Raw genomic sequence first — 24,805 nt, 5'->3', positions numbered from 1 at the left:
TGAGCTGGGGGAGGAGCCAGCGGTGGATCTGACCGATCTGATCGGAAACCTGACGATACTACGTCCCGCCCACCGATAGCTGTAACCTGACTGCACCACAGACCTGTCAATCAAACAGACACGCCCCCAAAACCAGGTGTTCTTGAATCTTCTTTTCTAATGAATGAGGGATTATTTTCAGATGGACCTCCAGAAAACTAAGAAGAAGGAGTGACTTTAGCTAACAACACCGAGATAACTGATGGACACATTTTATTCACTTTGGATTTGATGAGAGAAGTTGAATGGGAGTCTATGGAGCCGGAGGCTTTTTGGAGCCGACCTCTAGTGGCACTCGCTGGTATTGCAGCTGAAGACACTTCTGGATCAGAACCATTTTACAGACCTGAAGCTACGAACTCTTTTATATCCAGTTCATGCAGAAGCAACGTCTCCAAGTCGAACCCACCAACAAATCATTTTATTGACTGTTCATGTGTTTTTATTTAAAAACTTGAGGTTTGATTTCAGTGAAAGAAATTTGCTCTGAAAACAATGTTTTATGCATTAAACAGACGAATAATGTGATAGAGTTTACGCGTGCATGGTGTTGTAATGAGCTGTTTAAACACTGATGTACCTCTGACAGAACAGCAGGGGGCAGCAGCACGTTAGTGTTTGAACCAAACCGGGAAGGCAAAGAAGAAACAAAGTTTTGCTGAATTTGTACTTTTATAATCAGTTCGAATCTTTTTGTTCTGCTGAAACTAAAGACTTTCTCTCGCCGAGAGAAATCTCAAAATGTTGAGAAGTTGCTATGGAAACAGAAACAGTAAAGTTTTGTTGGGTTTTCTATCTTCTAAGAGAATTTCAGATTTGAAAGTGTTGCGGCTCAGAAACTTCATCAGGATCTGAAGATCCGTGAGACGAGTCTTCGGGACCCAGAAGTGGGCCGGCGCCACGTTAATCCTCCGTCAACGCTCAGAGTCGGCCGACCTCGTCTCCACCCGTCAGCTCCTGAAGATCTGACACCAACAGCCAACACGTCCTGCAGCTTCTGGATCACAGAACCACTGAGAACCACTGAGGATCACTGAGGATCACTGAAAACCACTGAGCATCACTGAGGATCACTGAGAACCACTGAGAACCACTGAGGATCACTGAGAACCACTGAGGATCACTGAGAACTACTAAGAACCACTGAGGATCACTGAGAACCACTGAGAACCACTGAGGATCACTGAGAACCACTGAGAACCACTGAGGATCACTGAGAACCACTGAGGATCACTGAGAACTACTAAGAACCACTGAGGATCACTGAGAACCACTGAGAACCACTGAGAACCACTGAGGATCACTGAGAACCACTGAGGATCACTGAGAACTACTAAGAACCACTGAGGATCACTGAGGATCACTGAGAACCACTGAGGATCACTGAGAACCACTGAGAACCACTGAGGATCACTGAGAACCACTGAGGATCACTGAGGATCACTGAGAACCACTGAAAACCACTGAGAACCATTGAGAACCACTGAGAACCACTAAGAACCACTGAGGACCACTGAGAACCACTGAGGATCACTGAGGATCACTGAGAACCACTGAGAACCATTGAGGATCACTGAGGATCACTGAGAACCACTGAGAACCACTGAAAACCACTGAGAACCATTGAGAACCACTGAGAACTACTAAGAACCACTGAGGACCACTGAGGACCACTGAGAACCACTGAGAACTACTAAGAACCACTGAGAACCACTGAGGATCACTGAGAACCACTGAGAACCACTGAGAACCATTGAGAACCACTGAGAACTACTAAGAACCACTGAGAACCACTGAGAACCACTGAGGACCACTGAGAACCACTGAGAACCACTGAGAACTACTAAGAACCACTGAGAACCACTGAGGATCACTGAGAACCACTGAGAACCACTGAGAACCACTGAGCATCACTGAGTATCACTGAGAACCACTGAGGACCACTGAGAACTACTAAGAACCACTGAGGATCACTGACAACCACTGAGAACCACTGAGAACTACTAAGAACCACTGAGAACCACTGAGGATCACTGAGAACCACTGAGAACCACTGAGAACCATTGAGCATCACTGAGGATCACTGAGAACCACTGAGAACCACTGAGAACTACTAAGAACCACTGAGAACCACTGAGGATCACTGAGAACCACTGAGAACACACAGAACTAAGGGCGTAGGAAGTTTTAAAGACGCGGTTGTTTTAGCGTTGAGACCTTCGGCACCGAACTTCCCTCAGAAACCGATTAAATATCCGTTTAAAACGCAGTTTTATTTTCTGCGTAAACGTCGTTTGGCAGCGAACGTCGCAACGTTTCAAACATTTCGTTGGGCCGTTACATTTTAAGGGCCTCCGAGTCGTCGTCCAACAACGAGCTCCGCTGGGACGCAGTAACTTGGACTTTCTGTGGCGTCGGAGAGTTCGAAGGCTCGAAGAACGTAAAACCAAACGACGTTTTAATCCCGACAATAAAAAGCTGCAGCGCAACACTGAGTCTTTGTGTGCGACTCGTTTCTGAGGAACCGACTTCCTGTCACGAGGCAACGATGGAAAATGTTCCGTTTGGATCCGACTCAGAAACACGCGGCTGGATGTGAGGATTTAATTATTAATTGGCCGTCGGCGCTCCGGTCCGGTTTGGAACCGGTCGGAAGAACCGACGACGTTTCTGATCTGAAACATTTCACGTGTTTACGACTGACGGAGAGAAAAAAGATTTCACTCACTGACGGAGGATTTTTCTTTTGTTCTGCAGCCACCAAACATCAGTCTGCTCCCAGAAACCTCCTCCTCCTCCACCTGTACCTCCTCATTGATCTCCACCTCCTCCTCCTCCTCCACCTGTACCTCCTCATTGATCTCCATCTCCTCCTCCTCCACCTGTACCTCCTCATTGATCTCCACCTCCTCCTCCTCCTCCACCTGTACCTCCTCATTGACCCTGTACCTCCTACTCCACCACCTGTACCTCCTACTTCTCCACCTGTACCTCCTCATTGATCTCCACCTCCTCCTCCTCCTCCACCTGTACCTCCTCATTGATCTCCTCCTCCTCTTTAAAATAAACAGAGACCCAACATTCAGACACCTCTCAGGTCTGTTGTGATAAATCTGTGATTATTGATTGATGCCAAAAAATATAAAATTGATCGATTTGAAATGAAATGTCGAAGAATGAAATGAACAGGAAGTGAAGGACTCTGAATTCTTAGTTTCAAATCATCTGATGACAAACAGCTTCTTATGGAACCGTTGAACGCTGACAATCAATAAAGTTATTGATTTATTGACAGGAACTCATCAGTTTGAACAGTTGAGACTTTTCATTTCTGCTCTAATCGTTCAACATTTAATGAGCCGCTCCACCGTCGTGTCCTAGAGAACAGCGCCACCGTGTGGACAGCCGGTGCAACAGCTTCACAGCCAGGTGCTGACCTTTGACCCCTGGGTCAGCATATAGTCAGACGTTGTGATTAAAGATGATTTTTAAAACCAATAATCTGCATGTTCAGTTAAAATTAATTTGATTTTATAACAAGTTTTTATGGGTCAAATGGGAAAAAAAAAAAAAACCTATAAAAAACTTTTCTAAATGTTCTTTTGAGTTTTCTCTCATTTTCAAATGTCCATCTTTATGCGGACCAGTGAAGGTGTTCCTAAGAAACTCATTTCTAGTTTTTAAATTTTCTCCTCAGACGTGTTCGGAGAAGTCTGAAGACCTTCATGAAGCTGCACGGCGCCACCTGGTGGAAACAGGAAGTGATGGAAAAGGTGCAAAGCATCATGTCCACCATCATCATCATCATCATCATCATCATCATCATCATCATCATCGATGGAACAGATCTTAAAGGAATCAAACGACCCGGCGACTCTTCTCAGATTATTTTTATTATTTCCCCCACAAAGTGAAAAAGTTCTTTTAGAAGAAGGTGTTTGGTCTCTTGGTGGTGAAGCGCGGTTTGTGCTGGCGCCGCAGGACCCGGTGGGGCAGCGGGAACTTGATCTTGGAGTCCTGAAAGAGGAAAACCGGTTCAGAACAGAACAGAACAGAACCTGTAGAACGTTTTCAGAACAGAACCACAGATATAAAACAGTCGTCTGTTGCCAGTTTCAGAACCGCCAGGTTTGAAGATGGAAGCTGAAATCTGGAAGAGGAAATCTGGCTGTTTTGTCTGGCGGGTTTTTAAACTGGCGCTGACGAAGGAGGCGGCAGACCAGAGAGAGACCCGCCGGGTTCAGGGAGGAGGAGGAGGAGGAGGAGGAGGAGGAGGAGGAGGAGGAGACTCACGTGGAACTGCTTGATGGCCGGTCTGCGACACTTGTTGGCAGCGATGACCTGAACTTTCATGATCTGGATGGAGTGGGCGCGGGCGCGATGGCGAGCTCCCATATCCCGATCTGAAACAGAGCAGGGACGGTTGATGGAGACCCAACAGAACCAGAACCGGGACCAGAACCAGACTGGAGGTTCTTCCTCACAGGTTTCATCTCGACGGCGAGCCGCCTGAATCTTCACGAACTCTCCGCCATCACGTTCCAACCGAACCTCCGATCGGATCTTTTACGGTTCCGACTTAAAAAATGACCCAGAATCAGATCTGAGCTGCAGCATTGTTGCTATTAATGATTGTTGTTGTTGTTGTTGTTGTTGACTCACAGCACTGGGTGACGGCTCCGGAGGTGGTCAGGTCTCTGTACTCTCTGTACATGTTGTGGGTTCCACTACGAGAGTCGTAGCGCAGCCAGATACCGAAGTTCTTCACCTTCAGAGGAGTTTTCTCGTGAACCTGGACGACAACGAAACAATCAGATTTTAAACATCTATTTATACAACAGAATAAAAACACACGACAGCCAACGTCTGACGCATTCAGGGAACTCAGTAAATTATAGCATCCGCATGAGAGGCGTTCATGGGACATGTTCTGAGAAAATGAGCTCGTGTCAGTGATGAATCCAGTTTCCTGCCGAACTTGAACTTGAATTCCTCCACCTACCAGTCCGCAGTAGACGGTCTCTCCCGACGCCTTCTTCATCTTCCTCAGCTGGGACACGAAGTACCAGAAGCGGGACTTGGCCACGACATGGTTGGGCGCGAAGATCCTCATGCGGTACAGAGGCGGCGCCGGGTTCTTGGCCGAGGGCAGCAGACGCCCGATCACTTTGTACTCCCGAAGCTGCGGCCGGAGAGAAAATGAGTCAGTGAGTCGCGTAAAAAAGGTTATTAGGGTGTTTTTAAAGATGGAGGTTGGACTTGTTGACCCTTGGATTCACTTTCAGAGGCACGGCAGCAGCAGAGAAAGGCGACAAGGACCAGTTCACTGTTCGCACACCAGACAAGAGCCCACCACTGAGGGGGCGGGGCCTTTGGGTTTGGGTGCAGGAGGGTTTTATATATACATATATATATACACATATATATATATATTAAAGTTACATTACTGCAAATAGAAGCAAAGAAAAAGTATTGAACACTTCTGTAAACACAGTTTTGTTGTTTCTTAAATCTTTTAAGGTACATTTTAGGGACAGTGCCAGCAATATTAGTCCTTTAAATAAACTTTAAAACCTGTAAAGTCAGTTTCAATCTGTAATTTATTTGCAATGTTTTACAGGTTTTAACACAACTTACAAAAAAGGTTTGAATATTTTTGATAATAAATATTTAACCGTGTATTTATCTACTTTAAGTCAAATTTGTCCCATTAAAAATAAGGGAGTTGTCCGTTATTATCTCCTGGATGTGATGAAGCCTTGATGTACAGACAACTACAACCAACTCACTGGGACAGTGGAGGAACGTGAAATGAGTCCGGTTCTGGTTCTCCTGCAGGTTCTCCTGCAGGTTCTCCTGCCTTGAATCTCTGGACGTTTAAAGTGCGGTATGTTTAAGTTTGTCCTGCTGGACGTCATGTTCCTCCAGATCAGGTTAACTCGAGTTCAGGCTTCGTTCTTTGTGCAGAACCCGGTTTGTATCAGCGGGAGTTTTTAATGGCTGAAACATTGACAGAACCACATTTGAAAAAACCGGTGTTCTGCAAAAACTAGTTCACCCGACAAAAACTGAGCCTCGAGCTCCTAAACTCGGGTGTTTTCTTTAATCCATAAATCCATATCAATGCATCGGCACTTTAAAGTTTCTGTAAATTGAAGTACTTCACTACTTACGACGTGTTTAAGTCCACGTCGAGAAACACACGCTAGCGGCTAATGTTAGCTTCCACGTAAAGCCGAGTCTGCTGCCGCAAACCGGAGTTGAACTCGACATATAATCTTTATATCTCACCGACATATAATCTTTATATCTCACCGACATATAATCTTTATATCTCACCGACATATAATCTTTATATCTCACCGACATATAATCTTTATATCTCACCGACATATAATCTTTATATCTCACCGACATATAATCTTTATATCTCACCGACATATAATCTTTATATCTCACCGACTGTGACTTGTGTTATTTTAAAAGTGAGGATGTTTTCCGTGCGGACTGTAACCGTCACTCAACAGCCCGCCGTCCACATGGTGCCGCGGACGCCATGTTGGAGCAGCAACAGCACGAGACGGAAAATTATTAAATTCCCGCTTTAATGAAGATTTTTTAGAAACATTTCAACACGAATCGAACCAACTTCGCGTTATTTCGATCAATCTTCCGCGCTGTTCGTCTGCGGCGCGATGAAACGGCACAAATCAGGTTTTACGTACCGTGCCGGACGCCTTCATGGTGTCTCTCGCTCACTGCTGCGGGAAAAGAGGACGCAGCAGGGCGGAGCCAGAGGACGTCAAGAGGACGGAAGACCGGGGGGGGGGGGCGGGGCGGGGCGGGGGAACAGCTCCGGAACCAGCCGGAACACATGTCCGAGGAGTTCACCCACAAACACATCCCCCAACTTAACGTTCCGCTGCGGCAACACTTACGTTTTTATTTTAACATTATTTCATCATTATAACTTCATATGTCAAATTTATCAGGCAATTTAAATGTGACTTAAAGGGGAACCAAGTGGAACCAAGTGGAACCAAGTGGAACCAAGTGGAACCTGCCTGAGAATCATCACGATTTAAGGTTTTCATCACTTTCAAAGTAACTCTGACAGTTTTCTGCATATCCAGTGGAGCAAACAAAAAGGAACTGTTAACAGATAATTCAGCGTACTTATGAAATAAAATGTTATAATAATACAATTATAAAGAATGTAAATAAATACAGAGTAAATAGTTTGTTGTATATAATATATATAGATATTTAATGTACTGTATATATACTGTATGTACTGTGCATTTTATATTTTATATTTATATTTTTTATTTGATTGCTTTTCTATTATATTATTCTATTCTATTATTATTTTATTCTATTGTTTCTATTATTGCTCCTGTATGTATGCTGCTGTGGCGAAAAAATTTCCCCTCGGGGATTAATAAAGTATATACCTACCTTCCTACCTAAAAACTTATTGGCAACAGAACACTTCCTGTTTAGTTTACATGTTTATTCTGTTGAGAAGGTAAACTCCCTCTTACATCTGCACCTGTCTGCCTTTAAATGACGCCTGTTTTATTTATTATAGTCCCATAAATGTAAAGGATATTTTTAATGCTTTTCTGTTTTTATTTTGAAATATAGTTCAAAAACACATTTACGTCCACATAGTCCCTTTACTTCTATACATTTACAAAATAAATGTTAAACTTTTGTGTTCAATCTTAAAAGTAGAGAGGTGTCTGTTGACGGTTATTTAAAACAAAATTCTGTTTAAAAAAAAAAAATACATGTGCAGTTTATTTTTACTGTTTTTCTTGTTTTTGATGATTGCAGTCATTTTGTTCTGTTTTTATGTGTTTGGTATTTATTTTAAATATTTCTGGCCTGTTTCTTGGTACTTGTGTTTTTTGTATGTTTTATATCGGATGTTTGTCCTTTTTTTTTAATCAATTTAAAAAAACGTCGTTTTTCTGGATGTTTGTCGTCGCGCGCCTGGATCTCTTGTGGGCGGATGTGGGCTCATGACCCGGATGTGGGCTCATGACCCGGATGTGGGCTCATGACCCGGATGAGAACCGCGCGGACACGCCGCGCCGCTGCCCACCGACATGCGTCTGTCCGCGGCACCGTGAAGCTCCGAGCCCCGCGGGACGAGGCGCTCAGGAGGGTGAGCCGCTCGGTGTTTCCGGTCGGACACGTTCAGAGAAGAAACGGCTGACGGTGATTGAAGGAGGCGAGAGACGTCAAGCAGGTAGCGTCACCGGGCCGTGATGAACCGGGATACAACCACCGGAAAGCTGCTCTGTCTGCTCCCACACTACCGGTACCGCCCGGTGTGGAGACCGTCCGCGTGACACCGGCCGGGTTCGGTGTGTTTGTCCCGTTAGAAGGAGCTCCTCCGGCGGCTAACCGGCTAAACGCTAGCTCTTAGTTGTTAGCCGGTAGCGCTAACACGGGACACCGACCCGGTCCGGAGTCACGGTCCGGTTCAGCTCCGGTTTTTAGTCACGGTTTTACGGTGTAAACATGTCGTGGCTGGACGTGTTGGCTACGTGTCGGGATGTCTGTTCCACCGGTAAACCCGGAATAAATCACCTGTAAACCCGGAATAAATCACCTGTAAACCCGGAATAAATCACCGGTAAACCCGGAATAAATCACCTGTAAACCCGGAATAAATCACCTGTAAACCCGGAATAAATCACCGGTAAACCCGGAATAAATCACCGGTAAGCCCGGAATAAATCACCTGTAAACCCGGAATAAATCACCTGTAAACCCGGAATAAATCACCTGTAAACCCGGAATAAATCACAGGTAAGCCCGGAATAAATCACCGGTAAACCCGGAATAAATCACCGGTAAACCCGGAATAAATCACCGGTAAACCCGGAATAAATCAGGGTTTAATGTACCTGTGAATGCGGGATAGTTTATGTTAACACGGTCCGGTTCGGCTCGAGTCCTTCCTGTTTATCTGTCAACAGGACTGATTGGTCTTTATTCTGTTTTTAATCAATAATGATGTTTTCAATGGAATCGAAATGTTAAATTTATCATTTTTTTAAAGGGCTGTTATTCATTAGAAACTTATTATTATTATTAACATCATCTTATTTGCATTTTTTTTTTTTTAAATGTCCCGTTGCTTCTGAACAAGAATGTCTCCTGATTTGATAAATGAATCCCAGACTTTGACTTCAGTCTCCACAAACAGCTGAGTCGTCAATAAAATAATAAAAAACAAAAATAACCTGAATTTTAAAATCTGCTGCATCGTGTGTTTGTTCGGTCGCGAATGTTTCAGATCAGTAACAGACTGCAGGATGTTTCAGATCAGTAACAGACTGCAGGATGTTTCAGATCAGTAACAGACTGCAGGATGTTTCAGATCAGTAACAGACTGCAGGATGTTTCAGATCAGTAACAGACTGCAGGATGTTTCAGATCAGTAACAGATTACAGGATGTTTCAGATCAGTAACAGATTACAGGATGTTTCAGATCAGTAACAGACTGCAGGATGTTTCAGATCAGTAACAGACTGCAGGATGTTTCAGATCAGTAACAGACTGCAGGATGTTTCAGATCAGTAACAGACTGCAGGATGTTTCAGATCAGTAACAGACTGCAGGATGTTTCAGATCAGTAACAGACTGCAGGATGTTTCAGATCAGTAACAGACTGCAGGATGTTTCAGATCAGTAACAGACGGCAGGATGTTTCAGATCAGTAACAGACGGCAGGATGTTTCAGATCAGTAACAGACTGCAGGATGTTTCAGATCAGTAACAGACGGCAGGATGTTTCAGATCAGTAACAGACGGCAGGATGTTTCAGATCAGTAACAGACGGCAGGATGTTTCAGATCAGTAACAGACTGCAGGATGTTTCAGATCAGTAACAGACTGCAGGATGTTTCAGATCAGTAACAGACGGCAGGATGTTTCAGATCAGTAACAGACTGCAGGATGTTTCAGATCAGTAACAGATTACAGGAGGATGTTTCAGATCAGTAACAGACAGATGCAGGATGTTTCAGATCAGTAACAGACGGCAGGATGTTTCAGATCAGTAACAGACTGCAGGATGTTTCAGATCAGTAACAGACGGCAGGATGTTTCAGATCAGTAACAGACTGCAGGATGTTTCAGATCAGTAACAGACGGCAGGATGTTTCAGATCAGTAACAGACTGCAGGATGTTTCAGATCAGTAACAGACTGCAGGATGTTTCAGATCAGTAACAGACGGCAGGATGTTTCAGATCAGTAACAGACGGCAGGATGTTTCAGATCAGTAACAGACGGCAGGATGTTTCAGATCAGTAACAGACTGCAGGATGTTTCAGATCAGTAACAGACTGCAGGATGTTTCAGATCAGTAACAGACTGCAGGATGTTTCAGATCAGTAACAGACTGCAGGATGTTTCAGATCAGTAACAGACGGCAGGATGTTTCAGATCAGTAACAGACTGCAGGATGTTTCAGATCAGTAACAGACTGCAGGATGTTTCAGATCAGTAACAGACTGCAGGATGTTTCAGATCAGTAACAGACTGCAGGATGTTTCAGATCAGTAACAGATGTTTCAGATCAGTAACAGACAGGATGTTTCAGATCAGTAACAGACTGCAGGATGTTTCAGATCAGTAACAGACTGCAGGATGTTTCAGATCAGTAACAGACTGCAGGATGTTTCAGATCAGTAACAGACTGCAGGATGTTTCAGATCAGTAACAGACTGCAGGATGTTTCAGATCAGTAACAGACGGCAGGATGTTTCAGATCAGTAACAGACTGCAGGATGTTTCAGATCAGTAACAGACTGCAGGATGTTTCAGATCAGTAACAGACTGCAGGATGTTTCAGATCAGTAACAGACTGCAGGATGTTTCAGATCAGTAACAGACGGCAGGATGTTTCAGATCAGTAACAGACGCAGGATGTTTCAGATCAGTAACAGAACAGACTGCAGGATGTTTCAGATCAGTAACAGACTGCAGGATGTTTCAGATCAGTAACAGACGGCAGGATGTTTCAGATCAGTAACAGACGGCAGGATGTTTCAGATCAGTAACAGACGGCAGGATGTTTCAGATCAGTAACAGACGGCAGGATGTTTCAGATCAGTAACAGACGGCAGGATGTTTCAGATCAGTAACAGACTGCAGGATGTTTCAGATCAGTAACAGACGGCAGGATGTTTCAGATCAGTAACAGACTGCAGGATGTTTCAGATCAGTAACAGACGGCAGGATGTTTCAGATCAGTAACAGACGGCAGGATGTTTCAGATCAGTAACAGACGGCAGGATGTTTCAGATCAGTAACAGACTGCAGGATGTTTCAGATCAGTAACAGATTACAGGATGTTTCAGATCAGTAACAGACTGCAGGATGTTTCAGATCAGTAACAGACTGCAGGATGTTTCAGATCAGTAACAGACTGCAGGATGTTTCAGATCAGTAACAGACTGCAGGATGTTTCAGATCAGTAACAGATTACAGGATGTTTCAGATCAGTAACAGACGGCAGGATGTTTCAGATCAGTAACAGACTGCAGGATGTTTCAGATCAGTAACAGACTGCAGGATGTTTCAGATCAGTAACAGACGGCAGGATGTTTCAGATCAGTAACAGACGGCAGGATGTTTCAGATCAGTAACAGACGGCAGGATGTTTCAGATCAGTAACAGACTGCAGGATGTTTCAGATCAGTAACAGACGGCAGGATGTTTCAGATCAGTAACAGACGGCAGGATGTTTCAGATCAGTAACAGACTGGCAGGATGTTTCAGATCAGTAACAGACGGCAGGATGTTTCAGATCAGACAGACGGCAGGATGTTTCAGATCAGTAACAGACGGCAGGATGTTTCAGATCAGTAACAGACGGCAGGATGTTTCAGATCAGTAACAGACGGCAGGATGTTTCAGATCAGTAACAGACGGCAGGATGTTTCAGATCAGTAACAGACGGCAGGATGTTTCAGATCAGTAACAGACTGCAGGATGTTTCAGATCAGTAACAGACTGCAGGATGTTTCAGATCAGTAACAGACTGCAGGATGTTTCAGATCAGTAACAGACTGCAGGATGTTTCAGATCAGTAACAGACGGCAGGATGTTTCAGATCAGTAACCGACGGCAGGATGTTTCAGATCAGTAACCGACTGCAGGATGTTTCAGATCAGTAACAGATTGCAGGATGTTTCAGATCAGTAACAGATTACAGGATGTTTCAGATCAGTAACAGACGGCAGGATGTTTCAGATCAGTAACCGACTGCAGGATGTTTCAGATCAGTAACCGACTGCAGGATGTTTCAGATCAGTAACAGACTGCAGGATGTTTCAGATCAGTAACAGATTACAGGATGTTTCAGATCAGTAACAGACTGCAGGATGTTTCAGATCAGTAACAGACTGCAGGATGTTTCAGATCAGTTTGTTCTTTCCTCCGATAGATGAGAGAAATCCGCCCGATAGCAGCCGAGAGGAGAGAAGCAGCCGCGGAGGAAAGCTAACCCACGAGAGGCCTGCCGGTCTGTCTGCAGTCATGGACGAGCAGGCCCTGCTGGGGCTCAACCCGAACGCCGACGCCCGCTACAGGCAGAGGGTGAGACTGCAGCTCCGTGTGGGGGGAAGCCGTCGGATGGATTTGATGGTTGTTTGTTCAGGTGGTGAAAGCGAGCGCTCCTCACCGATAACGCGACGTGAACGTCTCTGTTTTCAGGCCATGGCTTATTTTGAGCAGCTGAAGGAGTCTCGGGACGCCTGGGAGGTTTGTGCAGAGGCCCTCGCCAAAGGGATTTACAAGTGAGTGTCAGGCCGTCGCACCCTGCAGTGACGTCATCGCACCCTGCAGTGACGTCATCGCACCCTGCAGTGACGTCATCGCACCCTGCAGTGACGTCATCGCACCCTGCAGTGACGTCATCGCACCCTGCAGCTGAATAATTAAACATATGTTTGTCGTTTCAGTGACGATCACGTGAAGTTCTTCTGCTTCCAAGTTTTGGAGCATCAGATCAAGTTCAGGTGAGGAAGATGATGATGAGGAGGAGGAGGAGGAGCTTCATCCTGATTAGTCTCACCTGTTACAGCCGTCCTCACCTGTCTCCTGTCTGTGTTGCAGACATGCAGGTCTGACGGCGGTCCAGCAGCAGCTCATCAGAGAGACTCTGATGAAGTGGCTGCAGGTTCAGGTAGGCGGCGAGTCTCAAACTGGGGCTCGTGTCCCACAAAGAGGCCTCTTATTTTGAAAGTACAGACTGCTTCCTGCTGTTTTCTTAACCGTGTCTCTCCGTCGAGCGCAGCTGATGAACGCTCAGCCCGAGAAGCCCTTCATCAGGAACAAGGCGGCGCAGGTGTTCGCCCTCACCTTCATCATGGAGTACCTGACGCTGTGGCCCAAGTTCTTCTACGACATCCTGTCGCTGGTCGGTTTGAACCCGCACGGCGTCGACGTCTACCTGCGCACGTTGATGGCCATCGACGCCGAGGTGGTGGACCGGGACATCCTGCACACGCCGGAGGTGAGGGGGCGGGGCTTGAGAAAGGGTGGGGAAATCCTGAGATTCTGTTAGATAGTCAGTTAGGACAGGTTCATATAGACAGGTAACTTCAAGACAAAGAAGAGCACACAGACTATAAATACAGCAGGGAGGGGAGGACAATGAGGGACAGGTGAGGAACTGAATAAACACAACGTTTGGGATTAGTTCATTTTTTTCTTGTCCTGAAGGGTTTCATGTATGTTTGTCAGTGAAAGTAAATAATCTGATGTTTACAGAAGGGAAATAAATCCAGTTTTACAGTTTCTGAGATTTTTTTTAAACTCATTTTTACAGCACGTTACGCGGAGGAGCGACGTGATGTGGCAGTATAAATAAAAAATACTCAAGTAAAAAGCAGCACTAAATGAACCCCAGACTGCTTTAATAGTCAATAAATTGTCAAATTCATTTAATCTCCCAGAAGTTACTCGTGTAAAAAGCTTCATTAAAACTACTGAACAAGCAGAATTATCTTAAAAAAAACAACAACAAAAAACAGGTTTAACAGAGTCAGACTGGAACCGCTCTGTACTCTGCGTTTCAATTATTTAATTATTCTATTAGTTTATTAGTTGTTATTTTCCTCTGGGAATAAAAACAGCTAAAATATTTGCATTTAACTGGATTAATGAGAATCTCTCGTGAAAGTGAAAAAAACAGTAAGTATGTCAGGTTTTATCAGAATATGTCGACGTTGTTTCTGTTCAGAAACTGACTCCACAGACTTTGTTGTTTTTTTCCCTTTCAGGAGACTCGCAGGAACACGCTGATCAAAGACGCCATGAGGGAGCATTGCATCCCGAGCTTGGTGGAGTCCTGGTTCCAGATCCTGCAGACGTACCAGCGCTCCCACCCGGAGCTCACCTGCCAGTGTCTGGAGGTGGTCGGAGCCTTCGTGTCCTGGATCGAGCTCAACCTCATCGCCAACGACCGGTCAGTCGCCGAAACACCGACGCAGCAAACCATCGGCCATGAGAGGAAACTCAACGGGGTGTTAGTGTCTGTTAGGAATCATGTCTGTGGTTCTTTTGAACACCGAAGAGTTTCTTTATTTAAACACACAGTTTGGTGCTTTCTGGTTCAGCAGAACCAAAAAATTCAAACTGGTTTCTTTAGTCTCAGCGAGCTAAATTATTTTATAAATGTTTTACAACAGTCGCACACTGACGTCGTGTGAAGAAAGTTAAACATTAGCGTCGAGAGAATAGAAGTCGTGATTATAAAAATCAGTGCAAGTCTGCTGCGTAACAAAGTCGCATTAAAGAAAGTCGCGCTGAGGTTGAATGAATAAAACTTGATGTTGGAGGAAAAGTCAGCTGATGATGAATCATATTTTCATCGTCATGGCGATAAGAACACATGCGATAAACAACTGAGACACGACAAATAACAGGACGACGTCAAAGACACACTTCGTCCTGCCGTTGTGTGTACAGCTTCCTGTTGTGTAGAGTGTGTGTGTGTGTGTGTGTGTGTGTGTACAACTTCCTGTTGTGTAGAGTGTGTGTGTGTGTGTGTGTGTGTGTACAGCTTCCTGTTGTGTACAGTTTCCTGTTGTGTACAGCTTCCTGTTGTGTACAGTGTGTGTACAGCTTCCTGTTGTGTACAGCTTCCTGTTGTGTACAGCTTCCTGTTGTGTACAGTGTGTGTACAGCTTCCTGTTGTGTACAGTGTGTGTCTGTGTGTGTCTCCAGGTTCGTGAACCTGCTGCTGAGCCAGATGTCGGTGGAGGAGCTCCGTGAGGAGGCCTGTGACTGCCTGTTTGAAATCATCAACAAAGGGATGGACCCGGTGGACAAAACCAAGCTGGTGGAGTCTCTGTGTCGAGTGCTGCAGTCGGCCGGCTTCTTCAACGTGGAGCAGGTCGGACATTCAACCTTTACCTGCTTTTACTCTGAAGGATCCACTTCCTGTGAGCGATTTTTAAAAGGCTGACGCGTTTCGTGTTCCCGTCCCCGGCAGGAGGAGGACGTGGACTTCCTGGCCAAGTTCTCCCGGCTGGTGAACGGGATGGGTCAGAGTCTGGTGCTGAGCTGGACCAAGCTGGCCAAAGGAGGCAGCGTGAAGGAGGCGGCGGAGACGCTGCAGGCGCTGGAGGCCAAAGTGCCGCTGCTGCTGCAGCTGCTGGTGCACGAGGACGACGACATCTCGGCCAACATCGTCGGCTTCTGCTACGAGTACCTGCACGTCCTCAAGCAGGCGAGTCCTGATGACATCACTCACCGGTGCAACGGCACTTTATTCGCTCTTTAAGAGGACGTTTCACTGTTTCATGACATTTTAGGGTTCAGAAATAAATGAGTTTGTGATGTTGAAGTTCTGTGTTTTTGCAGCTTCCTCAGCTGACAGAGCAGCAGAAAGCAAACATCGAGGTGAGCGCTCATCTAAATACACGTAATTATGAGTTCAGCTCATTTAGAATCACTAAAAACAGTTTTTTAACCTCAGGCCATCATGCTGGCTGTGATGAAGAAACTGACGTACGACGACGAGTACAACTTCGAGAACGAGGTGAGTTTATACCTTCAAGGTTTTGGGTTTTTTTTTTTTCTCATCAAATATTTTAGATTTTGTGATTTTGGGGAATAAAAAAAAAAATTGCTAGTCAAAATAAGAGCATTAAATTATTTTAAAATCACATTCAGTCAGTCAGTTTTATTTTGAAAGGACACTTTATGATGTCATACTGTCAGCAGAGCTTCTGTTCACGATGTTTTTAAAGGGAAAAATTGCAGGAATTTTGCCAAATCTGGTGGAGATGGTTTGTTCTGAAGTGAGTTGAGTCGGACACCCGGAGGTGAACAGAGTGTTTGTGTGTTTGTGTGTCAGGGCGAGGACGAGGCGATGTTCGTGGAGTACAGGAAGCAGCTGAAGATGCTGCTGGACCGGCTGGCGCAGGTTTCTCCGGAGCTGCTGCTGGAGGCCGTCCGCCGCGTCTTCACCAACACCATGCAGTAAGAGACACGCCGACGGGTCAACGGCTCTGCTGGCTATTAGAGAGTGTGTGTCTGTGTGTGTCTGTGTGTGTGCGCGCGCATGTGTTTATTTGTGTGCTTGTTTGTTTGTGTGTTTGTTTGCTTGTTTGTTTGTTTGTGTGCTTGTTTGTTTGCTTGTTTGTGTGCTTGTTTGTTTGTGTGTTTGGTGAAACAGGAGCTGAAATGAATCATCTTCTTTGTAGCAGCAGATTTGGGTTTAAAGAGGTGATGAAAGTTGAGTTCCTCCTGGTGGAAACCGCTCTGGACTGTTTGTATGTTAGACTGTTGTTCAACGGTCGGCGTGTGTTCCCCCGTCAGGACGTGGCAGGCGGCTCCGTTCATGGAGGTGGAGGTCGCCATCCGGCTGCTCTACATGCTGGGAGAAGCGCTGCCGGCGTCTCACGGCGCCCACTTCACCGGAGACACGGCGAAGACCAGCGCCCTGCAGGACATGATGAGGACGGTGAGACACCGGACTCAGTGTGTGTTTATTGTTGATCAGTTGGTGTGTGTTTGTTGTTGTTGATCAGCTGATGTGTGTTTGTTGTTATTGATCAGCTGATGTGTTTGTTGTTGTTATTGATCAGCTGATATGTGTTTGTTGTTATTGATCAGCTGATGTGTGTTTGTTGTTGTTGATCAGCTGATGTGTGTTTGTTGTTATTGATCAGCTGATGTGTTTGTTGTTGTTATTGATCAGCTGATGTGTGTTTGTTGTTATTGATCAGCTGATGTGTGTTTGTTGTTGTTGATCAGCTGGTGTCGTGCAGCGTCAGCAGCTACCAGCACTCCTCCGTCTCTCTGGAGTTCTTCGAGACTGTCGTCCGGTACGACAAGTTCTTCATCGTGGAGCCGCAGCACATTCCCAACGTCCTGGTGAGTCCGGACCGGAACCGTCACAGAACCTGAAGGCAACATTTAAGGTCCGAGTTCTTTAACCGTGGTGTGTTCGCTGTCAGATGGCGTTTCTGGACCAAAGAGGACTGAGACACAGCAGCCCGAAGGTCCGCAGCCGAGTCGCCTACCTCTTCTCCAGGTTCATCAAAACTCTGCAGTGAGTTCAACTCAAACCGGGTCAAACAACACAATATCACTATTAAATCACATTTTTATTTTCAGTTTATTTATTTATTAAAGAACCAAATCACAACAGGAGTCATTTGAGGGAAGAAAGAAGAAGAAGCTCCGACAGAAGCAGAGTGAGAGCTGAGAGAAAAGAGCAGCATAGAGACAATGAACTGAGGAGAACTCTTTAATACCACCTGATGTGACCAGATGTTTTGGATCCTAAATGATCCGAATAAACTTTTTAGTTTTCATTTGATGAATAATCCCTCCAGGACTTCAGGTTTTTGCGCTGCGATCTGGAGAATTTGAAAAAAGAGTCAAACTTCTTCCCTCCAGATGTTTCTGTGATCTCTGATCTCATCGCTGCTGTTTGTTGACAGTAAACACATGAACGCCTTCATCGAGGACATCCTGACGAGGATCCAGGACCTGCTGGAGCTCGCTCCTCCCGTAAGTATCCACGGCAACCGCCGTGTCCTCGTCCCGCCGCGAGGTCTCACGTCTCCGTCCTCACGTCTCCGTCTCCATCCTCCGAGCAGGAGAACGGCTTCCCGGCGCTGCTGACCAGCGACGACCAGCTCTTCATGTTCGAGACGGCGGGCGTGCTGATCGTGAACGGGGAGAGTCCGGCGGAGAGGAAGCAGGCGCTGATGAGGAGCCTGCTGACGCCGCTGATGGACGCCTTCCGTCTGCTGCTCGCCAAGATGGCGCAGGAGACGGAGGAGGAGCGGCAGGCGGCGCTGGCCGACTGTCTGAGCCACGCCGTCGGCTTCGCCAGGTGACACGCAGGTTTAGTTTACTATGAAACGTAAAGACAAACTAAAAGGTTTGTTTATGAAGCGGAAACAAACATTCACGTGCAGGTTTATCTCTTTGGTCGCAGCTTTTTAACTTTTAACTTTTTTTGTTGATTTTCTTTTCTCTCGTGTTGATGGAAAGTTTGAGTTGTTCTTGATTTCACAAGTAAAAAGTGAAACAATTTAAAAATTCCCCCAAAAATAAACAAAAGGTGTTTGTAGAAGCAAATATATTTCAGAGTTTCCTGTGAAACAGACAGCAGTTAGAAACAACAGAAACCTGCGTGGGCCTTGAACGCAGCCTGAATCACTGCAGATAGACACGCTGCCAATCAATCAATCAATCAATCAATCAATCAATCAAAGCTTTATTTATGCAGCACTTTTTGTACATTTTGGAGTGACAGGCCGATAATAAGACAGACGGGTGAACACCAGAATAATAAAATACATTTCAGACCAAAAGAAATGTAGAAGATGGATTAGAAGCGAAAATGACAAGAAGAGAAACTAGAAAGGAGATAAAAGTTAGCGTCAGTCAGAAGGAAGGATCAAACATGAGGAATTAAAAGTATGTAACTGTAACAACGGGTGATAAAAGGTGTTGAAGTAGAATAAAATAACGAAATGTTTGAAGCGTCGATGAGGTCACGTCTCACCGCCGCCCTCGTGTCTTGCAGCCGGACCAGCAAAGCGTTCAGCAACAAGCAGACGGTGAAGCAGTGCGGCTGCACCGAAGTTTACCGCGACTGCCTGCAGACCTTCCTGCCCGCGCTGAGCTGCCCCGTCCAGCGGGGGGTGCTGCGCAGCTCGGTGCGCTCCTTCCTGCACCGCATGATCATCTGCCTGGAGGAGGAGGTGCTGCCCTTCGTGCCCGCCGCCTCCGAGCACATGTTGAAGGACTGCGAGGCCAAAGACCTGCAGGAGTTCATCCCGCTCATCAGCCAGATCACCGCCAAGTTCAAGGTAGGCGGAGCCGACTCACTGGAAACGGAGGCGGAGCCGTAGGACCGCACGCTGATCCTCCTCCTCCTCCCGTTGCCACGGCAGCGGCAGGTGTCTCCCTTCCTGCAGCAGGTGTTCATGCCGCTGGTGCTCGCCATCTTCGAGGTGCTGGCGCGGCCGGCGGAGGACAACGACCAGGCGGCCGCGCTGGAGAAGCAGATGCTGAGGAGGAGCTACTTCTGCTTCATCCAGACCGTCACAGGAAGTGGGATGAACGAGGTGATGGCCAACCAGGGTGAGCAACAGAAGGAGAAGAAATTCATACTGAAGTGTTTGTTTAAGGATGAGTAGCAGCTGTCGGGGAGTTTTTAACTTTACAGGAACTTTAAAAAAAGGTTTTGAAGTCGATTCTTTCAAAATAAAAGACCTACAAGGTGATAAAGTTTTAAATCTAAACTCCTGGAGGGCCGGTTTGTAGACGGGACCCTCGAATAGCTAGCAGGCTGGCTCATTGATTTTAGTCAAACATTTCATCTAATTTTTCTCTGAGTTTGAAAAATAAAATAATGTAAAATAATGTATGATTAGTTACTAACGGTTGTTTCCAGGAGCAGAAAACATCGAACGAGTCGTCTTCACCATCATTCAGGGCGCCGTGGATTTCCCCGACCCCATCGCTCAGAAGACCTGCTTCATCATCCTCTCCAAGCTGGTGGAGCTGTGGGGTGGGTGGAAATACGAGCTGGGGGCGGGGGCTACACATAGCTCCGCCCACACACACTTTATAAACTGTCTTGGTGTTAAAAACCTTCGGTCTTCTCCGACTGTTAGACGTTAGAAACTTGGATGCTAGCCGCTTGTTTTCTTTCTCTGACGCTGCAGGAGGTAAAGACGGCATGGTGGGTTTCCCCGACTTCATCTACAAACACATCGTCCCGGCCTGTTTCCTGGCTCCTCTCAAACCGACCTTTGACCTCTCAGACGCTCAGACGGTCCTGGTGAGTCTCTGTACCAGAGTCCAGCTGAAAAACATGTGATTTTAACAGTTCATTCACAGCGTTGCGTCTCCTCTGCAGACGCTGTCGGAGTGTGCTGTCACACTGAAGATGATTCATCTCAAACGGGTACAAACACTTTTACTGAAGTAACTTTGGACTTTCTTCTTCTGATGTGAATATTTTAATATTAATATTAATATTAATGTGTTTGTTTCAGGGGCCGGAGTTCATCCAGTTCTTACAGCAGGAGTATCTGCCCTCTCTGCGGGTGTCACCAGAAATCTCACAGGTAAAGCACACACCTGCACTTCACTCTGAAACACGCTGAAACACCATGAGACACCCTGAGACACCCTGAGACATCCTGAGACATCCTGAGACATCCCTGAGACATCCTGAAACACCCTGAGACATCCTGAAACACCCTGAGACATCCTGAGACACCCTGAAACACCCTGAGACATCCTGAAACACGCTAAAACACCCTGAGACACACTGAGACATCCTGAAACACCCTGAGACATCCTGAAACACGCTGAGACACCCTGAGACATCCTGAGACATCCTGAAACACCCTGAGACATCCTGAGACATCCTGAAACACCCTGAGACATCCTGAAACACGCTGAGACACCCTGAGACACAGAAACACCCTGAAACGCTGAAACACCAACAACATGATACTCTGGGATCTGAGAAGCATAAAATATGTTTTCCATTTGTTCTTTATTTAATTTTCGAAAACAATTTTTTTTAACCTGGATTCTGGTTGGTGTTCGAATCACCGTGTTCATGACTGTTAACACAACTTCTTCCTCTTCCTCCTCCTCTTCTTCCTCTTCTTTAATCCAACAGGAGTTGTGTCAAGTGCTTCAGCAGCCGGACCTCAAAGTCCTGAAAAACTACATTAAGGTACGAGAGTTTTGATTAAATTTCTATTTCTGGTCGTGTTCGTGTTCGACTGACGAGTCCTTCCTTTGGTTGCAGGCGTTCTTTCAGCGAGCGAAGCTGTAGCAAATAAAACTGGAAGTTCACCGGGACTGAAAGGACTCTTCACAGGAAGTGGTCGCACTCGCCACTTATCAATTAAAAACAACACTGAACTTAGCATAGGAGCTGCTTTTTGCAATTAAACAGTAAATGCATAACGAAGCCGGTCCGTCGGGAGAACGGACGGAAGCCCGGCGGGCCGACCGACGCCTCCGGCTGCCGAGACGAGACGAGACGAGACGAGACGAGACGCCACGCGAAGGAGCTCAGAAATACGTGGAGAACTTTGTTGGAAGTCGAGACTCGGAAAAGCTTTTAGACGTAAAGCCGGACGTGTCGGAGAACGCTCGGTAATTCTGACGGGAACGCCTCTCGGTAGGAAACGATAGCTTTACTCTAGTCGGACCTTTACAGTAGAAAACATTTCAAAACTAGATTTGAGGTTTTTGATTCTTTGTTTGCTGCCACAGAAAGGACAAAAAAAATAAGGGCTGTTTGTTTTATCTTTATTTAAACGTGGCATTGATTTTATTTTTCTGAGGAAACAAACGGCAGATTTTCTGTTTGAAGTGAAATGTTTGAGCCCGACTCGATGTGCATCTGCCTTCCACCAACTTCATCTTCCTCAAATATTATCGGTATTATCGCAGCCGCTCCACGTTTGTTACCCGGTCGCATGGAGATGCTCAGCGTGGCGCTACGACGTTAGCTTACCATAAAAACGCGAGTGCCCAGAATATTTTGGGATGTTTTTAATTTCAGATGGAAATTAACATAAAATGGAGGAACAAAATGTAAATAAGAATTTAAGATGTTAAAAGATGTAAATAAAGTTCTGAGGTTTAGTTTTTTTTCAATATTCATTCCCATCTGGAAACTTTGTACGGAAGCTCATTTCTTCCAGGAAAGAAAAAATTTAAATATTAATATGTTATATTAATAAGTTGATTTCAATTAAATTGCAAGTCTTTACAACTCACAATTTTGACCTTAAAATCTCAGAATTGTGCCTTAAACATTTCAACTAAAAAATTGAAAGCTCTTTGTTCTTGTTCTTCTGAACAATTAATTTAGGACTAAAAAGTCATAATTTGAAGTTATCAGTTTTAACTTTAACTTTTTGTTTTTTATTTATAATGATTTTAATTTGATATTGTTGACTTTACTTTGTAGTTTTGACTCGACTCATTATTGTGACTTGAATGTAAAAATTTATTCAGTAAAATTAAAATTCTAATTGTGATATTTTAAGTTTAACATTTGACTTTGACTTATTATCTTTTAATTTAGACTAAGTTGTAATTTTCCACCAATTCTCGTTCAATTTTTTGACCTTGTAATTCTCATAATTTAGACATTTTAAATTTTTTCATTCCATATGTTTCATTTCTTGGCGTTTATGGGCTTCCGTAGAAACACATGAATTTGTTCATGTACAGCTCATTTAAAAAAAACATTAATTTTTCCATCTACAGAAGCAACTCGATGAATTTTATATTGAAGTGACGTTTTGTGACAATTCAGGATGATTGATCGATTGATTGATTGATCGATTGATTGATCGGTTGATTGATCGGTTGATTGATTATGCAACGAGTGATACTGTGAAGGAGCTGCCAAACGTTTAAAACTGTCCTGCAACAACAATCAGTGAGGCGACGACATCCGACCGTAGAAACACGTTTTAACCGTCGACTCTGTACAGAAACTTCTGATGAAACTTTAAACCTCCGGATGTTGTGACTCCGCCCCTTCCTGTTGTCTTGCCGACGCCATTTAAATACGTTCATGGCATTTCCATGTAATTCGGTTTATTTGCCTTCAGTTTCTTTTTTTGGCTTTAAATTTCCTATGTTTTCCTTAAAATGTTGCCTTTGAAAAACCTCTGCAAAATAAAAGTGCCTGAATGTTGCGCTCCATTAAATTAAATGTGGTCGTGAAGGCAAAAATAATCAGAATAAATCTGGTGTAAAGCATCAGTCTGGAGTTTATTTTATTTTGTCGTCAACGGATCCCGTTAAAAGGTTGAAAACCAAATTAATTTTTTTAGTGGCTGAACTTTGTTTTCTACCAAAATCAACATACATATTTAAAAAAAAAATCATTTGTTTTATAATAATTTTTAAAAAAGCTCATTTATTTACTGAAACAGCTGTTCAGTGTATTTTTAGCAAATGTTATGATTAGATGGGATTTGTTGACAAAACAATTTGATAAAATATCTCCAGACTCGTAACTTTAACAATTAAATTGATAATAAATAATTTGTCAAACTGCAACATGTCAGATTGAAATTAGTCCTCAAACTTCCCCGGTGATCATTTAAATGGCGTTTATTAAAACGAGCTCTTCTGAAGCAACAAAACCAAAATTGAACTTGAGCTTGATTTTTTTTGCAAAAAATTGTTAGCATGCGAGCTAATTCAATATTAGCACAATGCTAATTTCATGGCGATAAGAGTTCAGATTTTTTAGCGGTCGGGGAACTTGGGCTTAGATGTTGTTGACATATTTAGCTAACATTACAAAATCGTAGCATGAATGGTTTCATTCAAATTAAAAATACTCGATGGTTTTGTCTACAGTCATAAAAAAATGGTTATTCGTTATATTTCTGACTGCAGAGTTGCTTAGCCTAGCTTAGCATAAAGACTAGAATCAGGGAAAACTGATCGCTAGTAGCCAAGAAAACATCCAAGAAAACATCCAAGATAATTAACCTTTTCTAAATCAAAAAAATCAACAACAACAAAAAATCAAATTTCCCCTGCTTCTAGTCTTTGTGCTAAGCTATGCTAACAGTTCCCCCTGCTTCCAGTCTTTGTGCTAAGCTAAGCTAAACACGTCTTTGTACTGGATGCACAAAGATTTAACTAATATCCATCTTCTTGACTATAAAGACAATAAATAAATAAATAAATAGCTTTGCCCCCCAAAAAATATCACACTGGACCTTTGAAACTATTTCTTAAATTAAACGTACATAAAACCGGCCCGGACGCAGCTGCGTATGGAAGCCCATTACTGCCAGTAAAATAAAATAAAGTTACCAAACATTTTTATGTTCATGGTAATTCAACTTGAGGAAACTTTTCATAATTTTTTTCTTTACATGGCAGAAGTTGGCTTCTGTAGAATTGCAAGTTGCTTTTTCTGTAAAGTATTTTGTAAAATTGTCTTTCTTTGTCATAGTTAGATGTTCAGATGGATATCGGCCTCGAGTGTTTAGTCATTAGCTTAGCTTAGCATACAGACTGGAAGCAGAGGGAAACAGCTAGCCTAGCTCCGTACGAAGGTAAAATAAAATACCTGCTAACACTTCAAGAGCTCACCGATTTAAAATGACTGTAAAGATAAAAATGACTGGAACTATTTCTTGCTGACAATCTCGGCTCGACGAAGATTTATATTTATCCGAACATCTCACGA

The 24,805-nt window shown here is 44.4% G+C and overlaps 2 protein-coding genes and 1 non-coding gene across 5 annotated transcripts; 1 reads left to right on the top strand and 2 right to left on the bottom strand.

The window, feature by feature from the left end:
• Positions 1 to 3,914: 3,914 nt before the first annotated feature.
• On the bottom strand, positions 3,915 to 6,839 carry rpl18a (ribosomal protein L18a). Its single transcript, XM_069720599.1, has 5 exons — positions 6,765 to 6,839; positions 5,042 to 5,221; positions 4,702 to 4,831; positions 4,333 to 4,442; positions 3,915 to 4,056 (listed from the first exon to the last, which is right to left on the bottom strand). Exons 1-5 carry the CDS (start codon positions 6,780 to 6,782, stop codon positions 3,964 to 3,966), a joined length of 531 nt encoding a protein of 176 aa, XP_069576700.1. The 5' UTR covers positions 6,783 to 6,839; the 3' UTR covers positions 3,915 to 3,963.
• LOC138634038 (small nucleolar RNA SNORA68) lies at positions 5,297 to 5,428 on the bottom strand. The gene has a single exon (XR_011311931.1). It is a non-coding gene; the product is annotated as a small nucleolar RNA SNORA68 (small nucleolar RNA).
• Positions 6,840 to 8,109: 1,270 nt separating the features above from the next.
• On the top strand, positions 8,110 to 24,097 carry xpot (exportin, tRNA (nuclear export receptor for tRNAs)). Of its 3 annotated transcripts, none has more exons than XM_069720584.1 (25): positions 8,110 to 8,212; positions 12,512 to 12,663; positions 12,781 to 12,863; positions 13,029 to 13,085; positions 13,183 to 13,252; positions 13,364 to 13,582; positions 14,352 to 14,536; positions 15,298 to 15,466; positions 15,566 to 15,802; positions 15,937 to 15,975; positions 16,052 to 16,114; positions 16,433 to 16,557; positions 16,897 to 17,041; positions 17,335 to 17,454; positions 17,538 to 17,632; positions 18,027 to 18,096; positions 18,186 to 18,424; positions 19,124 to 19,409; positions 19,494 to 19,683; positions 19,997 to 20,113; positions 20,271 to 20,386; positions 20,465 to 20,512; positions 20,604 to 20,675; positions 21,242 to 21,298; positions 21,374 to 24,097. In XM_069720584.1, exons 2-25 carry the CDS (start codon positions 12,604 to 12,606, stop codon positions 21,398 to 21,400), a joined length of 2,889 nt encoding a protein of 962 aa, XP_069576685.1. In that variant the 5' UTR covers positions 8,110 to 8,212; positions 12,512 to 12,603; the 3' UTR covers positions 21,401 to 24,097. The 3 variants fall into 3 exon arrangements, with proteins under 3 accessions (XP_069576685.1, XP_069576684.1, XP_069576683.1); XM_069720583.1 differs by having other exon boundaries at positions 8,110 to 8,296; XM_069720582.1 differs by lacking the exon at positions 8,110 to 8,212 and having other exon boundaries at positions 12,519 to 12,663; positions 20,003 to 20,113.
• The last annotated feature ends 708 nt before the right edge of the window (positions 24,098 to 24,805 follow it).

This window comes from Brachyistius frenatus, unplaced genomic scaffold, assembly GCF_029030835.1.
Source record: "Brachyistius frenatus isolate BFR_SWC_R1_liver_20210118 unplaced genomic scaffold, ASM2903083v1 Contig_244, whole genome shotgun sequence".
Lineage (NCBI taxonomy): Eukaryota > Metazoa > Chordata > Actinopteri > Embiotocidae > Brachyistius > Brachyistius frenatus.
This window is presented reverse-complemented; position numbering and strand designations above follow the sequence as displayed.